General features: G+C 51.6%; 6 protein-coding genes across 6 annotated transcripts; 5 read left to right on the forward strand and 1 right to left on the reverse strand.

The window, feature by feature from the left end:
- Nucleotides 1-41: 41 nt before the first annotated feature.
- Nucleotides 42-780, forward strand: BO85DRAFT_506785 (uncharacterized protein; the record flags this gene model as incomplete). Its single annotated transcript, XM_025664379.1, has 1 exon — nucleotides 42-780. The coding sequence occupies one exon, from the start codon at nucleotides 42-44 to the stop codon at nucleotides 540-542; it is 501 nt and encodes a 166-aa protein (XP_025519135.1). The 3' UTR covers nucleotides 543-780.
- Nucleotides 781-857: 77 nt separating this feature from the next.
- On the forward strand, nucleotides 858-3281 carry BO85DRAFT_414602 (putative RNA binding protein Ligatin/Tma64). The gene is made up of 3 exons (XM_025657653.1): nucleotides 858-1016; nucleotides 1115-2000; nucleotides 2051-3281. The coding sequence occupies exons 1-3, from the start codon at nucleotides 996-998 to the stop codon at nucleotides 3139-3141; spliced, it is 1998 nt and encodes a 665-aa protein (XP_025519136.1). The 5' UTR covers nucleotides 858-995; the 3' UTR covers nucleotides 3142-3281.
- A 60-nt stretch (nucleotides 3282-3341) lies between these two features.
- BO85DRAFT_446373 (tRNA maturation protein LHP1) lies at nucleotides 3342-5270 on the reverse strand. Its single transcript, XM_025659489.1, has 2 exons — nucleotides 3939-5270; nucleotides 3342-3853 (listed from the first exon to the last, which is right to left on the reverse strand). Exons 1-2 carry the CDS (start codon nucleotides 5012-5014, stop codon nucleotides 3748-3750), a joined length of 1182 nt encoding a protein of 393 aa, XP_025519137.1. The 5' UTR covers nucleotides 5015-5270; the 3' UTR covers nucleotides 3342-3747.
- Nucleotides 5271-5980: 710 nt separating this feature from the next.
- BO85DRAFT_484955 (uncharacterized protein) lies at nucleotides 5981-6416 on the forward strand (the record flags this gene model as incomplete). The annotated part of the gene is made up of 2 exons (XM_025663279.1): nucleotides 5981-6205; nucleotides 6258-6416. 2 exons carry the CDS (start codon nucleotides 5981-5983, stop codon nucleotides 6414-6416), a joined length of 384 nt encoding a protein of 127 aa, XP_025519138.1.
- Nucleotides 6417-7163: 747 nt separating this feature from the next.
- chsD (chitin synthase D) lies at nucleotides 7164-9596 on the forward strand (the record flags this gene model as incomplete). The annotated part of the gene is made up of 3 exons (XM_025655685.1): nucleotides 7164-7214; nucleotides 7267-7433; nucleotides 7490-9596. 3 exons carry the CDS (start codon nucleotides 7164-7166, stop codon nucleotides 9594-9596), a joined length of 2325 nt encoding a protein of 774 aa, XP_025519139.1.
- Nucleotides 9597-10674: 1078 nt separating this feature from the next.
- On the forward strand, nucleotides 10675-13591 carry hsp88 (Hsp70 chaperone Hsp88). Its single transcript, XM_025659490.1, has 5 exons — nucleotides 10675-10887; nucleotides 11003-11034; nucleotides 11153-12584; nucleotides 12644-12952; nucleotides 13012-13591. Exons 1-5 carry the CDS (start codon nucleotides 10813-10815, stop codon nucleotides 13300-13302), a joined length of 2139 nt encoding a protein of 712 aa, XP_025519140.1. The 5' UTR covers nucleotides 10675-10812; the 3' UTR covers nucleotides 13303-13591.
- Nucleotides 13592-13783: the final 192 nt, after the last annotated feature.

Consider the following 13783-nt stretch of genomic DNA (forward strand, 5'->3'; position numbering starts at 1 on the left):
GCGCTGCTAATAAAATTCTTTCCCCATCTCCCCAAGCCATCATGTCGCCCTCCCAGGTCACACCTCGGCAGCCAGATGACATTCCCCCCAATGAGAAGAGTCAGTATCGGATGATCAAGGAAGCTGGATTCAACGGCATGCATGATTTCATGTTATCTTATGGTTTGAAACCGTACAATTTCGAGGACTACGATGAAGCGAAGGAGATTTTAGACACCATGAGACGGTATGACCAGGAGTATTGGGACGCCGAGCAGCAGGAAATGTCTCAAGAGCAGTACGAGGATCAGGAAGAAGAAGATTGCGAGCTCCAGCCGGAGTATTGCGAGTACAGGGGACCAGAGCCGGATGAGCAAGAATATGTGGGTTGGGATGAAGGACCAATTCCATTCTATCACGACCAGTATGAAGGTTATGAGGGAGGCCAGAGCCACTACGACTTCGAGGACTGCGAGGCAGACATGAGTGAGCCGCTCCAGGAGTGCTATGACCATCCAGACTGTGAAATGGATGATGGGTTCTGTGATGGCTATTATGATTGAGTTGAGGACTGGTGAGTAGACTCCCAATTTGTGCGTTTTGCTCTACCTGGGTGCCTGCGAAGTATACAATAGGCTGAACGGTTCAGTGGGACTCTCTGGAAGGTACTACTGCTATCCTCTTACATGATACTGGGCAGGAGAACAAATTGTGCGTTTGGTGAAGGTTGAGGGAGTATTGAAGTTCTAAGGATTTCCATGCTTTGATTGCTGGTAATGATGTTATTCGGTGATGTATGCGTAGAATGTGTTGAAACCTCGGGAAGCGGGGACCACGCGGGCGATTGTTGTTGCGGTAGTCAAATCCATTCGTTCGTCCCCTCAGCAGCTCTCCGAATAGCGCCTTCTTCCCTTTATCCACTCCCCGGATACTCCATTTCTGTTGGCGTGGGCTGCATGGCTTAGATCGTCATTTAATACTCGTCTACTAAACCACTGCACCCTCGTTCCTCCATCATGTTCAAGAAAAAGCCCACGGTACGTTACCCCTCCCCCGCACCACTCTGAGATCGGTTACAACACAGCAAAGTCAATCGTGCCTTTTTGAGCGCATCGCTCACAACAGACAATCGCAGATTAAAAATCTCTCTCCCCTGCGGTCGTCCGACCGTCGAAAGATTGCCGATCAGATTATCAGCGATTACAAGATCGAGGTTCCACAAAGTGCACCGGTTGAAACCAGCGGCGACGACTCAGCTCCAGGCGCATCCAACCCAACGGCGCCAAACCTTACCTCCATTCGAAATGCTCTACTCCCCGAGAACTGTTTGACCGCACGCTTTACTACGACCGCCGGACCTCAGCTCCGCGAAGTACAAGGGACGGTGTATGTTGGAACACATCCCGGGGCCGATGAACGGGTTCTGTGGTTCAGAGTCGACCACGGCCCCGGCGCCGATGGACGCCTCTACCCTACGGTATATACACTTTGGCACAACCCAGATCTGGTGCCACTGCTTCATACCCCGCAAATGGTCATGCAGAAACTGCACGGAGGAGCTGACCTGATGACTCCGGGTCTGGCCAATGACCCGCCTTTCGACGAGCGTGCCGTTAAGGGTGCAGTGGTTGCTGTTGCAAGCCTTAATAGGCATACGGTACCGCTGTTTGTGGGCGTGTGCGAAATCGACATCTCTGCGCTTGGTGAGGTTCAGGGCACGAAGGGACATGCCGTTCGAGGTCTGCACTGGGAAGGTGATGAGTTGTGGGCATGGAGCTCGTCTTCCAAGCCGGGTCAGCCCGCTCCAGAGTATCTGGAGGGTTGGGATGATGAACTGGAAGAGGACGAAGATGTAGGAGAGATCGAAGATGTAGGAGAGATCGAAGAGGGCGTGCAGAGCCTAGCAGTAGGTGGTGAAGAGGCCACTCACGGAGCTGGAGGCGAGGAAGCATCGGTCGAAGCGCATGATGCCCCGCAGGAGGAGGTTCCTGAGGTTGAAGAAAAAGAGCCCACAACTAAAGGTGAGTCTCACTCAATACACCATGAGTGTGGTTATCCTAACCATTTGAAGAAATCGATGAGGCTTTCGGAAAAGCCTTCCTCTACTCCCTCTACAAGCTCAAGCAAGATAACCCGTCCGCTACCAACCACGGTCTTTCTCTACCCGTTCAACCATCTGCTCTGATATCGAATATGATCACACCCCACCTGCCCATATACACCGCAAAACAAGCCCAATACTACCAAATCAAGAAGACCAGCTGGAAGAACGTGAAAAAGTTCATCAAATACCTGGACAAGCAGCGCTTGGTCAAGTCCAAAGACCGCAACGGCCAAGAGACCGTCATACTTGATGTGGACTTCAATGACCGTCGCGTTCTAGAATTCGTCCCTTACAGACTCCCATCCAAGAACGCCGTCGAGAACGCAGGAAAGCCTGCCACTCCAGCAAACAACGCCAAGTCCGCATCTACAGACAGCGGCGACCCCTCAGTCGGCCAAACCCTGACGGTGCAGACTCTCTATCGCCCAACCAACAAACTCACTCCAACCATCTTCCCCGCCCTATCCAGCACCCACCCCAGCAACTACTACAAATACACCGACATCTCCACCCACCTCGACCAATACATCCAATCTCAGAATCCCCCGCTCGTCGACCCCAAAAACAAACGCATCATCACCCTCAACCCCTACCTCGCCAACACCATCTTCACCTCCTCCTCTGCCGATGACAAGAGCACTCTCGCCCGCGGCAAAACCACCCGTGACGGCCTCCTCAAGCGCCTCATCGACGACCACTCCCTCATGACAGCCCACTACGTCATCCTACGCCCTGGCCAAACCCTCTCCGAGGTGAAGCCTAAAGCAGGCGCCGCCCCCAAGGTCAATGTGATCCTTGAACGCCGCACCGGTTCCAAGACCGTCACTAAGGTCTGGAACCTCGAAGTGTTCGGCATCATCCCTAGTCTCTTGGCCGAAGAACTGCAGAAGAAATGCGCTAGCAGCACCAGCGTAACGCAGGCTACTGGCGCGCCCAAGGGCGTCATGGAGGTGCTCGTCCAGGGAGACCAGCGACGCGCATTGGAGACGGCGTTGGTGAGACGTGGGTTGAGGACGCAGTGGATTGATGTTGTGGATAAGACGAAGAAGAAGAAATGAGTGGTTGGGGTAGAATATCGGATGAGAGGTGGTTTTGCATATGATGATACCGTTATATACGTGCTGTAGTCGATAAAATATATGTGCAGCCCTGGTTGTTGCAGTCAACACTTTTAGTCCTTGGAAGAAATGGATTCCTGGGTAATAGTACTACATTACTACTTAGCGTGCTACTGCTATGCATTGGAAGTTCCATGCTATCACCAGTCGCAATCTTGGTTGATGAATATTCCACGATAGTACGCCCACTTACCAAAGGAAGGAAATTAAACGGTAAAGATGAATTCCAGAACATCCTATTCCGTGAGTCTAGAACGTAAAATCCACCGAAGCAAGGATATCGGTAAATAATAATGAAAAGAGAAATAAAAAGAAAAAAAAATAATAATGAAATTATACAACGCCATTATGGTACTATGGTCTTCAAAGTCCGGGGGTAGTAATTCGAGCCAAAGTCATGCTTTTTGTATCCCATAACCCTTATTCCCATTTTTCTTTCGAAGCAACGAAGAAAAATATAAGCAAGTGGTGTCCTTGATGATAGACAGCCAGCTTTAAATTGCAACTTTTCTCTCCTTTTTTTTGATCTAGATGACGTTATTTCGTTTACTCCTTGGCGTCCACCTTCTTGGCAGGGTGGTCGCCGTTCGCCTCGTCTTCGGCGGCACGCTTCTGGCCGGACTCGGCGGTGCTCTGGACAATGGGGACGCCGCTGGATGGGTTTGTTAGTATACATGCTCTTGCTTTTGTGTAATGGGGTGGTGATAGGGGGAAAGAAAAAAAAAGTAAATACATACCGAGCATCCTTCTGGACCTCACTGCGCTCCTCCTTGGGCTCACTCTTCTTGTCGTTGAAGCCGTTCTTCTGGTCAGCCGCGCGGCGCTCCCTCCAGTCGCGGTTGTCACGGCCACGGTTTCCACCACGGCCACGGCCGCGACCGCGCTGGAAGCCACCGCGTCCGCGGGAGCCGCTGGGCTTCACGCGGCCAGCCTCAATGTCGCGCACCTTCTCGTCGCAGTAGTCCTTCTTGCTCTTGATGAGCAGGTCCTGTCCCTTCCACTGGGGCTTGGGGTCCAGGGCCAGGAAAGCCTTCTGCTTCTCCTCCGACTCGAACTCAACGAACACACTGCCCTTGAAGGTCTTGTCGTAGGCACGACGCAGACGGATGGCGTTGACGGGTCCGTAGGGGGCAAAGAAGGCCTCAATGTCAAGCTGAGTGGTCGGCTCCTCGTCGCCGAAACCCTTGGCGTAGATGCTACGGCTCATGGCCTGGTCCTCGAACACCTTGACCACGTTGTGGTCGTGAGTCTGCGACACGGTCTCCGGAAGGGGAGTCTTCCGGCGCACGGAGGTATCGTTATCGGTCAACTCAAGCGTCTCGGACGACTTGAGGGCCTCGACGACGGCGCTGAAGGGCTGGAAGCGGCGCATGCGCTTGAAGGAGTGCAGAAGTTCCAGAGGAACGGAACGGTTGGCGCTGCCGCCGACCTTGGAGAACAGGAACTTGTCCATGGGCAGGTTGGAGTCAGAGAAGTAGAACTCAACCTGCTTGCGGATCTCGACCGGGTCATCCGTCACCTGCTGCGTGGAGGGGTCAAACTTGGCGTTGTTGCGGCGGTTGAAGCGGCCCTCGCGACCCCGGTTGTCGTTGCGAGATTCCTGTGTCGTCTTCTGCTCTTCGGCCTTCTCAGACTTCTCGCCCAGCTTAGCGGCGGCCTCGACAATGCGGGCTTCCTCGGCATCTTCGGTCTCCTTCTTTTCGGCACCGTTGGCGGGGACTTCGTTCTCGCCCTTCAGCTCGGCGAGGACGTTCTGGACATCCTTCTCAGCCTCAGCGTTGGGCTGGGCGACAGGCTTTTGCTCTTCGGACATGGTCACGAGCTGTGTGGTAGGAGTTTAAGGGGGTATAGGGGAGATTGTTGTATGGGGTCTATACTAGAGTGGGAAGATATCAGTCAGTGATTCCTACATATCATCAAAAGCAGAGAGGCACAGGCGATAAGTTCAGGATGAGGGTAGGGTGCAATCCCGCGTCAGAACCATGATACGGACCGATTTGGCCAATGATGGACGGAGAACCGCGCGACGGCGATGCGGAGAATTGGAGGAAGCAAGCAGGGCACTCGTATCTTACCTAGAATGCGCGTGCGCAAGATAGAAATATAAGCGGAAAAGAGGGATTGACCGGGAAAAGACACCTGCAAGTAATTTAAAGACGAGCTCCAGATGCGAGAGAGAAAATGGCCAGGCCAATTAATGCGCGGCGGGGGAAATTTTCTGAGCGCCGCAGCGGAGCAACTGTCTTGCTCGCCTCAGGCAGCCAGGCAGCGGTGTTTGTGTGGCGCAAACAGCTGACTTGGCCGCTTTAGGAAAGTAGCCGGATTGGCCTCTTCAACAACGGTATATTGACACTTCATGATATGTATCCTTCACAGATTCTGCAAAGCAGGATTAGGTTTTCTTGAGGTAAAAGTGAAGCTGGATTGAAACGGGTGTCTGGATTCTTGTGTTACCAACTAGGTATATTTTTGGAAAGTCACAGAACGTGTGACATGCTGCTAGAACGGATGACAACTACCACAGTAGGTACCAATCAGACATGCATCTGCTAGTTGTTGCCTGGCCGGTTTCCAAGCGCGGGCGGTCAATATGATCTTCCCCTCAGAGGAGATATTGAATATCTCTCAGGCAGTAGACGGGCTTCAATAGCACCCTGTCTACTCTAGACCGTTTCAACTGAAAGTTGTCACTATTCTACTCCATCGCATACTACCGTCATGCCTCCCAGAGCAATATACCTCGTAACATCCCGAAATACACGTTGTGGGCGCGCCTATGATGGGCTATCAGCTCGAATTCAAACGGAATCACGCCCTCTCCTCCAATGAAGAGCCGTATGAGACGGTCTTACTTGGACATGTCGACTCTCAACATATTGCGGACTCCTTAAAAGAGAGTAGTAGTATGTATGTAGACCATACTCCGAGGAGTGATCTTGAAATCGCAGCCAGTCAGATACCGGCCCCTCGTGTTAGTGAGAATTTCATGGCACCTGTGAATGATGTGAGTAAATCTCGAGTGCCTCACTGCCTGTGCTCCAGCCTGACGTATACAGACTACCAACAAGAGATGTCAAGAGTGGACTATGGAATTTGTTCGTCATCTGGTTGCTCGGGGTCTACTTGAGGAAGAAGCCGTTCAGATTGTCCAGTCGAAACGCGATTCGCCAGCCCATGGAATCGCTTTGCAGCCTGCTGGTCGACGAGTAGTTTGAGGGGCTATCCAAATTCATGCAGGTAGCAAGTGCCAAAGGATATATGACTTGAAAACTTTTGGTTCCTAGCTGGCACTAAGAAGAGTCAATCAATTTGGATGCAATCAGCGAAAGATCAAGCCAAAGTACTTCTGGGCGCAGGATAACAAAGCAGGTTTCCGGCACTTCCCCAGAAGGGATGTGTAGAACTGCACTTTGGGCTAAGAGCACCTGCCTTTTCCGTTTGGTTTCAGCCCCGTTGGTGCCTTTTAAGCTGTCTGAATCAAAACCCTTCTCATAGTTATACTCCAGCCTAAGCCTTCCTTCGGTACCATGTCCTCAACATAGTTCCTTGGAGTTAGGCGGGCTTCATGGGATATACTTCGGACTACCACATTGCATCATATCACAAGAGTTGTGCCATCGTCTCGCTCTCATTAGCCCATTGTCCGAGCCAATATGTCACACATTATTTGAGGTATTTCGGAATGTGCGTTTGCTTCTATTCCCATAATATACCAAGAAAGAATCTAACAGGCGCAATCCTCATCAGAAAGGCATACTGATAGTCGCCGGAACTGAAGGCGACCGAGAAGAGAGCTCCCTTATTCGATCTACGTGCAACAGAGCCATTGCCTACCAAAGAATACGACTCGCTTCGAGCACTTTTTACGACCCTTTGACGGTGGCACACTTATAATAGTAGCTCTCGTAGAAACTTGCAGAGAAAACTGGTCAAGCCGAAAAGACACGCTAGCTCGTCTCATCATGGCTGAAGAACCATCATCCAAGTTGTTAGCCGCATGGCCTACTAGAGATGTAAGTCTGAAGCCTTTCCACCGGAAGACGAGTACCCTTACCATGGGCTTAGATCATTTACATTTCTATCTTGGGACCATTGTTGCTAGCAGCGCTACTGGAGTGGTTCCTCTTTCTTGCTGCGTTTATTTACTGCCTGATCAAGGTATATCAGAAGGCCGATCACTGGAGTATTCGAGTTCTCGCAGTCATCATGGCCCTCCTCATCACACTGTGCAGGTGAGCTTGTGTAAGTGCAATAATTCATGGATGAAAGTATTAAAACACACATGTAGGGGAATCTTTCTTCCAGTGATGATCGCTATACTTCCACTACCACCGCAGATCACGCAATTTTTCCCTCGCCAGCTCGTGTCGGTACTTCAATGGTTCGCTTTCTGGGCATTCTCTGCGCTTCTAATCATACCATGGCTATTTTGTGTCAATAGATTCGTGATCCACTCCTTAGGGCGAACCAAGAGGGTGAAGGAGGCTTTAGATGACCGCACCGCACCAAAAACCGTCATTGTCATGCCAGTATACAAAGAAGACCCCCTTGTTCTGATCAAGGCAATTGACTCGGTCGTTAATAGCGACTATCCCAGTTATTGCATTCATGTTTTCTTGTCCTATGATGGGTGCAACATCGATGAACCTTATCTCCATGTGATCAACCATTTGGGAATTCCGATTTCGCTGGAGAGTTATCCGCAAAGCATTGATGTGACATATCATGGGGCAAGGATCACTGTTTCAAGATTCAAGCACGGTGGCAAGCGTCATTGCCAGAAACAAACCTTCAGGTTGATCGACAAGGTATATGCCGACTATCTAAAGCATCATGACGACCTATTTTTGTTGTTCATCGATTCAGACTGCATTCTTGACAAATTATGCCTGCAGAACTTCATGTATGACATGGAACTGAAACCAGGGAGCCAGCATAATATGTTAGCGATGACAGGAATTATCACTTCAACCACAGAGAGAAATTCTCTGATAACTGTCCTACAGGACATGGAATACATTCACGGGCAGCTTGTTGAGCGTACCGTGGAGTCCGGTTGCGGCGCTGTTACCTGCCTTCCGGGAGCACTGACAATCCTACGATTTTCAGCTTTCCGCAAAATGGCGAGATACTACTTCGCGGACAAAGCTGAGCAATGTGAGGATCTCTTCGACTATGGCAAGTGTCACTTGGGAGAAGATCGCTGGTTAACGCACTTGTTCATGATCGGGGCAATTGAACGCTACCAAATTCAGATGTGCACGAGTGCTTTCTGCAAGACAGAGGCGGTTCAGACATTCTGTAGCCTGCTTAAACAACGACGTCGATGGTTTCTCGGCTACATAACCAACGAAGTGTGTATGCTGACCGACGTCAGACTGTGGAAACGCTACCCACTATTGTGTCTGGTGCGCTTCATGCAGAACACAATCCGGACGACTGCATTGCTATTCTTCATTTTGGTAATCTCACTCATAACAACTTCCAGCAAGATTAAGAACCTGCCTGTTGGCTTCATTGCAGTTTCGCTCGGTCTCAATTACATCCTTATGGTTTATTTTGGGATAAGGCTCAAACGCTTCAAAGCCTGGCTCTATCCCCTAATGTTCATCCTGAATCCGTTCTTCAATTGGCTTTACATAGTGTACGGCATCTTCACTGCAGGCCAGCGAACGTGGGGCGGGCCTCGAGCTGACGCAGCCAGAGCTGATGAGCATACTACACCAGAGGAAGCGGTTGAGAAGGCTAGGGTCCAGGGGGATGAGCTGAATGTTCAGGTAGACACCTTTCGAACGAAAACAGAAGAGAAAGGCGTTCCCATCCGGCCTTCATCCAAGGTCAATGGTCGCCTCTCGTTTGCGCCACAGCTTCTAGATCGATATTACGACTATCAAGGCGCTTTGGGGACCAGTCTCGCCAAATACCTGACCCCTCTTCCAGACGTGCCTCGCATCGGCCTCCACCCACATTGCTCATCTGACTCGGTTGCGACATCCGATTCTGGAGGCAATTCAATTTCCTTGCCCCAGAATGTGGAATCCTTGATGAGCGCCGGGGAGCGGGCCAGACTCTCCATTAGTCGCCAGGCGCAGGAAGACACCGGGCTTCTACACACACGGGGGGCAGACGGTGGAGAGCATGGCCTGTATGTGCAATCTAACGAGGACCCGGTAGAAAACCGGGCGTATGAATTGCATACCATTGAGTCAGAGAGCAATGTCCCAAGCGGAAAGCCCCAGGTATCGTCAAGTGTTCCACAATCAGTGATGCAGCAATCTAGAGCTGTTCCTGGGTCTCAGCCCCATGGGCACTTGCCACAGCCAAGATACACCAAGCGACCTAGTAGAATTCCGAGGCAGAAGAAGGGACATATGCAACCAGAACAAATGGTTTGAACCGGAAGGCAGTGCATAAGAATTCAAGCATCGGATTGAATTGGTAGTGAGCCTAAGGGTTGCCAAGGAACAGAGGCCGACTGACCAGAGTATTAGAGCCTGTTTTGAACACACATGCTACTACTAATGGACTAGTTACTTGACTCTCGTTCAGTAATGGTCTGTGATCCATCGTCTATTCACATCGTTTGTATTCAAATACTCTTTTCTCGCATTATTGAATAAGCCAAGTTACTATCCTCTGAGGTCATGGATGCGTATGGGGAATTCGTGCTCATTTAGTCTCGATAGTCAATAGAGTAAGACAAACGAAGGTTTATCCAATCGAATCGAATTCGCTACGGAGTATGACACATAACATTGGCATACAATGGTCAGATGATTCTCTGTAACGGAAGTCTGCAATTCAGTTAGACTGAGAGATACCGACGTGCCAGCTGGAGCAGTCGGGAATATCGAACGCTTGAAGAATCTATCTATAGAATGTCATACCAACCCTAGCAGTACTGTGGTTGATTGACTGGAAAGAGTGAGTGGCCAAACAGATATGCACATGATGAGTCATCACAAACGGGAGAAAAACTCTGAACTATCGATAAGCCCCGCCAAAGCGGTCAGGTAAGGGTTCTGCCGGCACTAATGGAGCGGTGAAAGGTGGGAGGCGTCGAGCAGCAGCCAGAAGGTTCGACGAGCGCCCAAAGAAGCCGGTGAAGCTGTGCTGCGATGCTGCTAAGCGCCAGGTTCCTTATTTATTCCTGTAATCCTCCGACCTGGGGGACACCTGCGTTTTATATATTTCTGCATTGATCTCCTCTAGTGTGTTAATTATACATTATTTTTTTATTTTTTTTTTCCGCCCAAGTGGAACCCATCGAATTGTGCTTACTGCTCTAGACAGATAATATCTGCCTGACAGATAGTAAGTAGTAGTGACTGACGAGCCAGCGGTGCCCACGTTGGAAAATCGACGCCTCACCGCCCGCGAGCTTCTAGTGGCGGGTCCTGCAGTTCTCGCCGTGCAAATTCTCCCCCTCCGTCTCGCTCTTTTCTCTGCCCTCTTTGGATCCTCCCCCAACCTCTCCCCCTCAGTCCCATTCTTCCACTTTTTTCCTCTTTCATCCTCACATCACTCTTCTACTTCTTCTTTTTTCCCCTCTCTCCTCTTTTCTTCCCCCCACTCTCTTCTCCCCCTCTCTACCTCTTCCTCATCTAGACAATGTCTGTCGTCGGTATAGATTTCGGTGCCCAGAGCACCAAGGTCGGTGTTGCCCGTAACAAGGGTATTGATATTGTGCGTCACTCTTTCCCCTCTGCCCAATTTTCTCTTTCCCCTCCGAGCGCTGCCCATCCGCTCGTCATTATCAGTCCCAAGTCATTACTAACTAGTCCATTGTGATGGTTTACAGATCACCAACGAAGTTTCCAACAGATCTACTCCGTGAGTTCGCCCATTCTTTGCTCATCATGAATTTTCATGTCGGCGCCATATCAGCTGCCCGTCCCAGTACATTATTAGTATACGAGCCGTGTACTGACTTAATTGTTCTCCCACACAGTTCCCTTGTTGGCTTCAATGCCCGCTGCAGAGCTCTCGGTGAGGCCGCTAAGACGCAAGAGACTTCCAACCTCAAGAACACGGTCGGCAACCTGAAGCGCCTGATCGGCCGCTCATTCAGCGACCCCGATGTTGCGATCGAGCAGGAGTACACCACGGCTCAGCTTTGCGATGTCAACGGCCAGGCCGGTGCCGAGGTCAGCTACCTCGGAAAGAAGGAGAAGTTCTCGGCTACTCAGCTGGTCGCCATGTACCTGACCAAGATCCGGGACATCACCTCCAAGGAGCTGAAGCTTCCTGTCTCCGACGTCACCATCAGCGTTCCCGCTTGGTTCACCGACGTCCAGCGCCGCGCCATGCTTGATGCCGGTGAGATCGCTGGCCTCAAGGTCCTCCGCCTGATCAACGACACCACCGCCACCGCTCTCGGTTACGGTATCACTAAGCTCGACCTGCCCGGCCCCGAGGAGAAGCCCCGTCGGGTCATGTTCGTCGATATCGGCTACAGCGACTACACTGCCTCCATCGTCGAGTTCCGCAAGGGTGAGCTCAACGTCAAGGCTACTGCCTACGACCGTCACTTCGGTGGTCGCAACTTCGACCGTGCCCTGACCGAGCACTTCGCCGATGAGTTCAAGGAGAAGTTCAAGATCGATGTTCGCACTCACCCCAAGGCCTGGTCTCGTACCCTGGCCGCTGCCGAGAAGATGAAGAAGGTTCTGTCGGCCAACCCTGCTGCTCCCATGAGCATCGAGTCCCTGATGGAGGACGTCGACGTCCGCGCCATTGTTAAGCGTGAGGAGCTTGAGACCATGGTCAAGCCCCTTCTGGACCGGGTCACCGTTCCCATTGAGGAAGCCCTGGCTGAGGCCAAGCTCAAGCCCGAGGACATTGACTTCGTCGAGATGGTTGGTGGCTGCACCCGTGTGCCCGCCATCAAGGACGCCGTCTCCAAGTTCTTCGGCAAGACCCTCTCTTTCACCCTCAACCAGGATGAGGCCATTGCTCGCGGCTGTGCTTTCAGCTGTGCCATCCTCTCCCCCGTCTTCCGTGTGCGTGACTTCTCCGTTCACGACATCGTCAACTACCCCATCGAGTTCACCTGGGAGCAGTCTGCCGACATCCCTGATGAGGACACCAGCCTGACTGTCTTCAACCGCGGCAACGTGATGCCTTCCACCAAGATCCTTACCTTCTACCGCAAGCAGCCTTTCGATCTCGAGGCCCGCTACGCCAAGCCCGAGATGCTGCCCGGCAAGGTCAACCCCTGGGTTGGCCGCTTCTCCGTCAAGGGTGTCAAGGCTGATGCCAACGACGACTTCATGATCTGCAAGCTCAAGGCCCGTCTGAACCTGCACGGTATCCTCAACCTGGAGTCCGGTTACTACGTTGAGGACATGGAAGTCGAGGAGCCCGTTCCCGAGGAGGGTGATGTGAGTGATAACCCTCAGTTCAATTTCGCGAGATGTTCCGATTACTGACGACTATTTAGGCCATGGACACCGATGGCAAGGACGGTGAGCAGCCCAAGAAGACTCGCAAGGTCAAGAAGCAGGTCCGCAAGGGTGACCTGCCCATCTCGACCGGCACTACTTCCACCGATGAGTCCGTCCTGAACGCCTGGACTGAGCGTGAGAACTCCATGTACATGGAGGACAAGCTCATTGCCGAGACCGACGAGAAGAAGAACGAGCTCGAGTCCAGCATCTACGAGCTGCGTGACAAGATTGACGGCGTCTACTCCGAGTTCGCCAACGAGGAGGAGAAGGACAAGCTGCGGGCTAAGCTGACCGACACCGAGGTAAGTCTTCACAACGTTCGTTCCATTTTTCGCTTTACAAAGGCTGACGAGTTGTTCAGGACTGGCTCTACGAGGAGGGTGAGGACACCACTAAGTCGGTCTACGTGGCCAAGATGGACGAGATCCGCTTCGTCGCCGGTCCCATCATCCAGCGCTACCGCGAGAAGCAGGAGGCTGAGCGCCAGGCCCAGGAGGAGGCCGCCGCCAAGAAGCGTGCCGAAGAAGAGGCCAAGCGTAAGGCCGAGGAGGAGGCCAAGAAGGCCGAAGAGGAGGCTAAGAAGGCCGAGGAGAAGCCCGACGCTGAGATGAAGGACGCTCCCGCCGAGGGCGAGAAGCCCGCTGAGCAGTAAATTTGCTCGATTGGTAGATAACGGTGAGCCCAGCTGTGGGATCGCAGCTTGATGACAATGTGGTCACGAACAATGCAATCATGTTGAACCCCTTCAGTTGTTTATTACGGATTTCTTTTATTATTCTTTTTTTCTCCCGTTCCCCTTTACTTTATTCTGGCCGAGTGCCGGCACTGTGATGTAGAACGACATGATTTCCCCTTTCAGTACTTGCTTTTCCTCTCCGCGTTTGTTTGTGGTCGACCTGGAGATGCTGGCCTGGTCAAACGGCGGGAGCAAACTGGCAGGGGCACAAAAACTACTAGAGATTGCGCCATGGCGATGTGGATAGACCTGCTTGAAAAGTATATGATTGGTAATACAGAATATAGTATCCTTGCACATGCAGATTGGTTTATTTTCTTTCACATGGTGCTTCTTAGTGTTACACAGTATGGGCCCAGTAAAGTTGAAATCGCTGCCAATATAGTTGTTACTACTA

This window comes from Aspergillus piperis, assembly GCF_003184755.1.
Source record: "Aspergillus piperis CBS 112811 unplaced genomic scaffold BO85scaffold_3, whole genome shotgun sequence".
Lineage (NCBI taxonomy): Eukaryota > Fungi > Ascomycota > Eurotiomycetes > Eurotiales > Aspergillaceae > Aspergillus > Aspergillus piperis.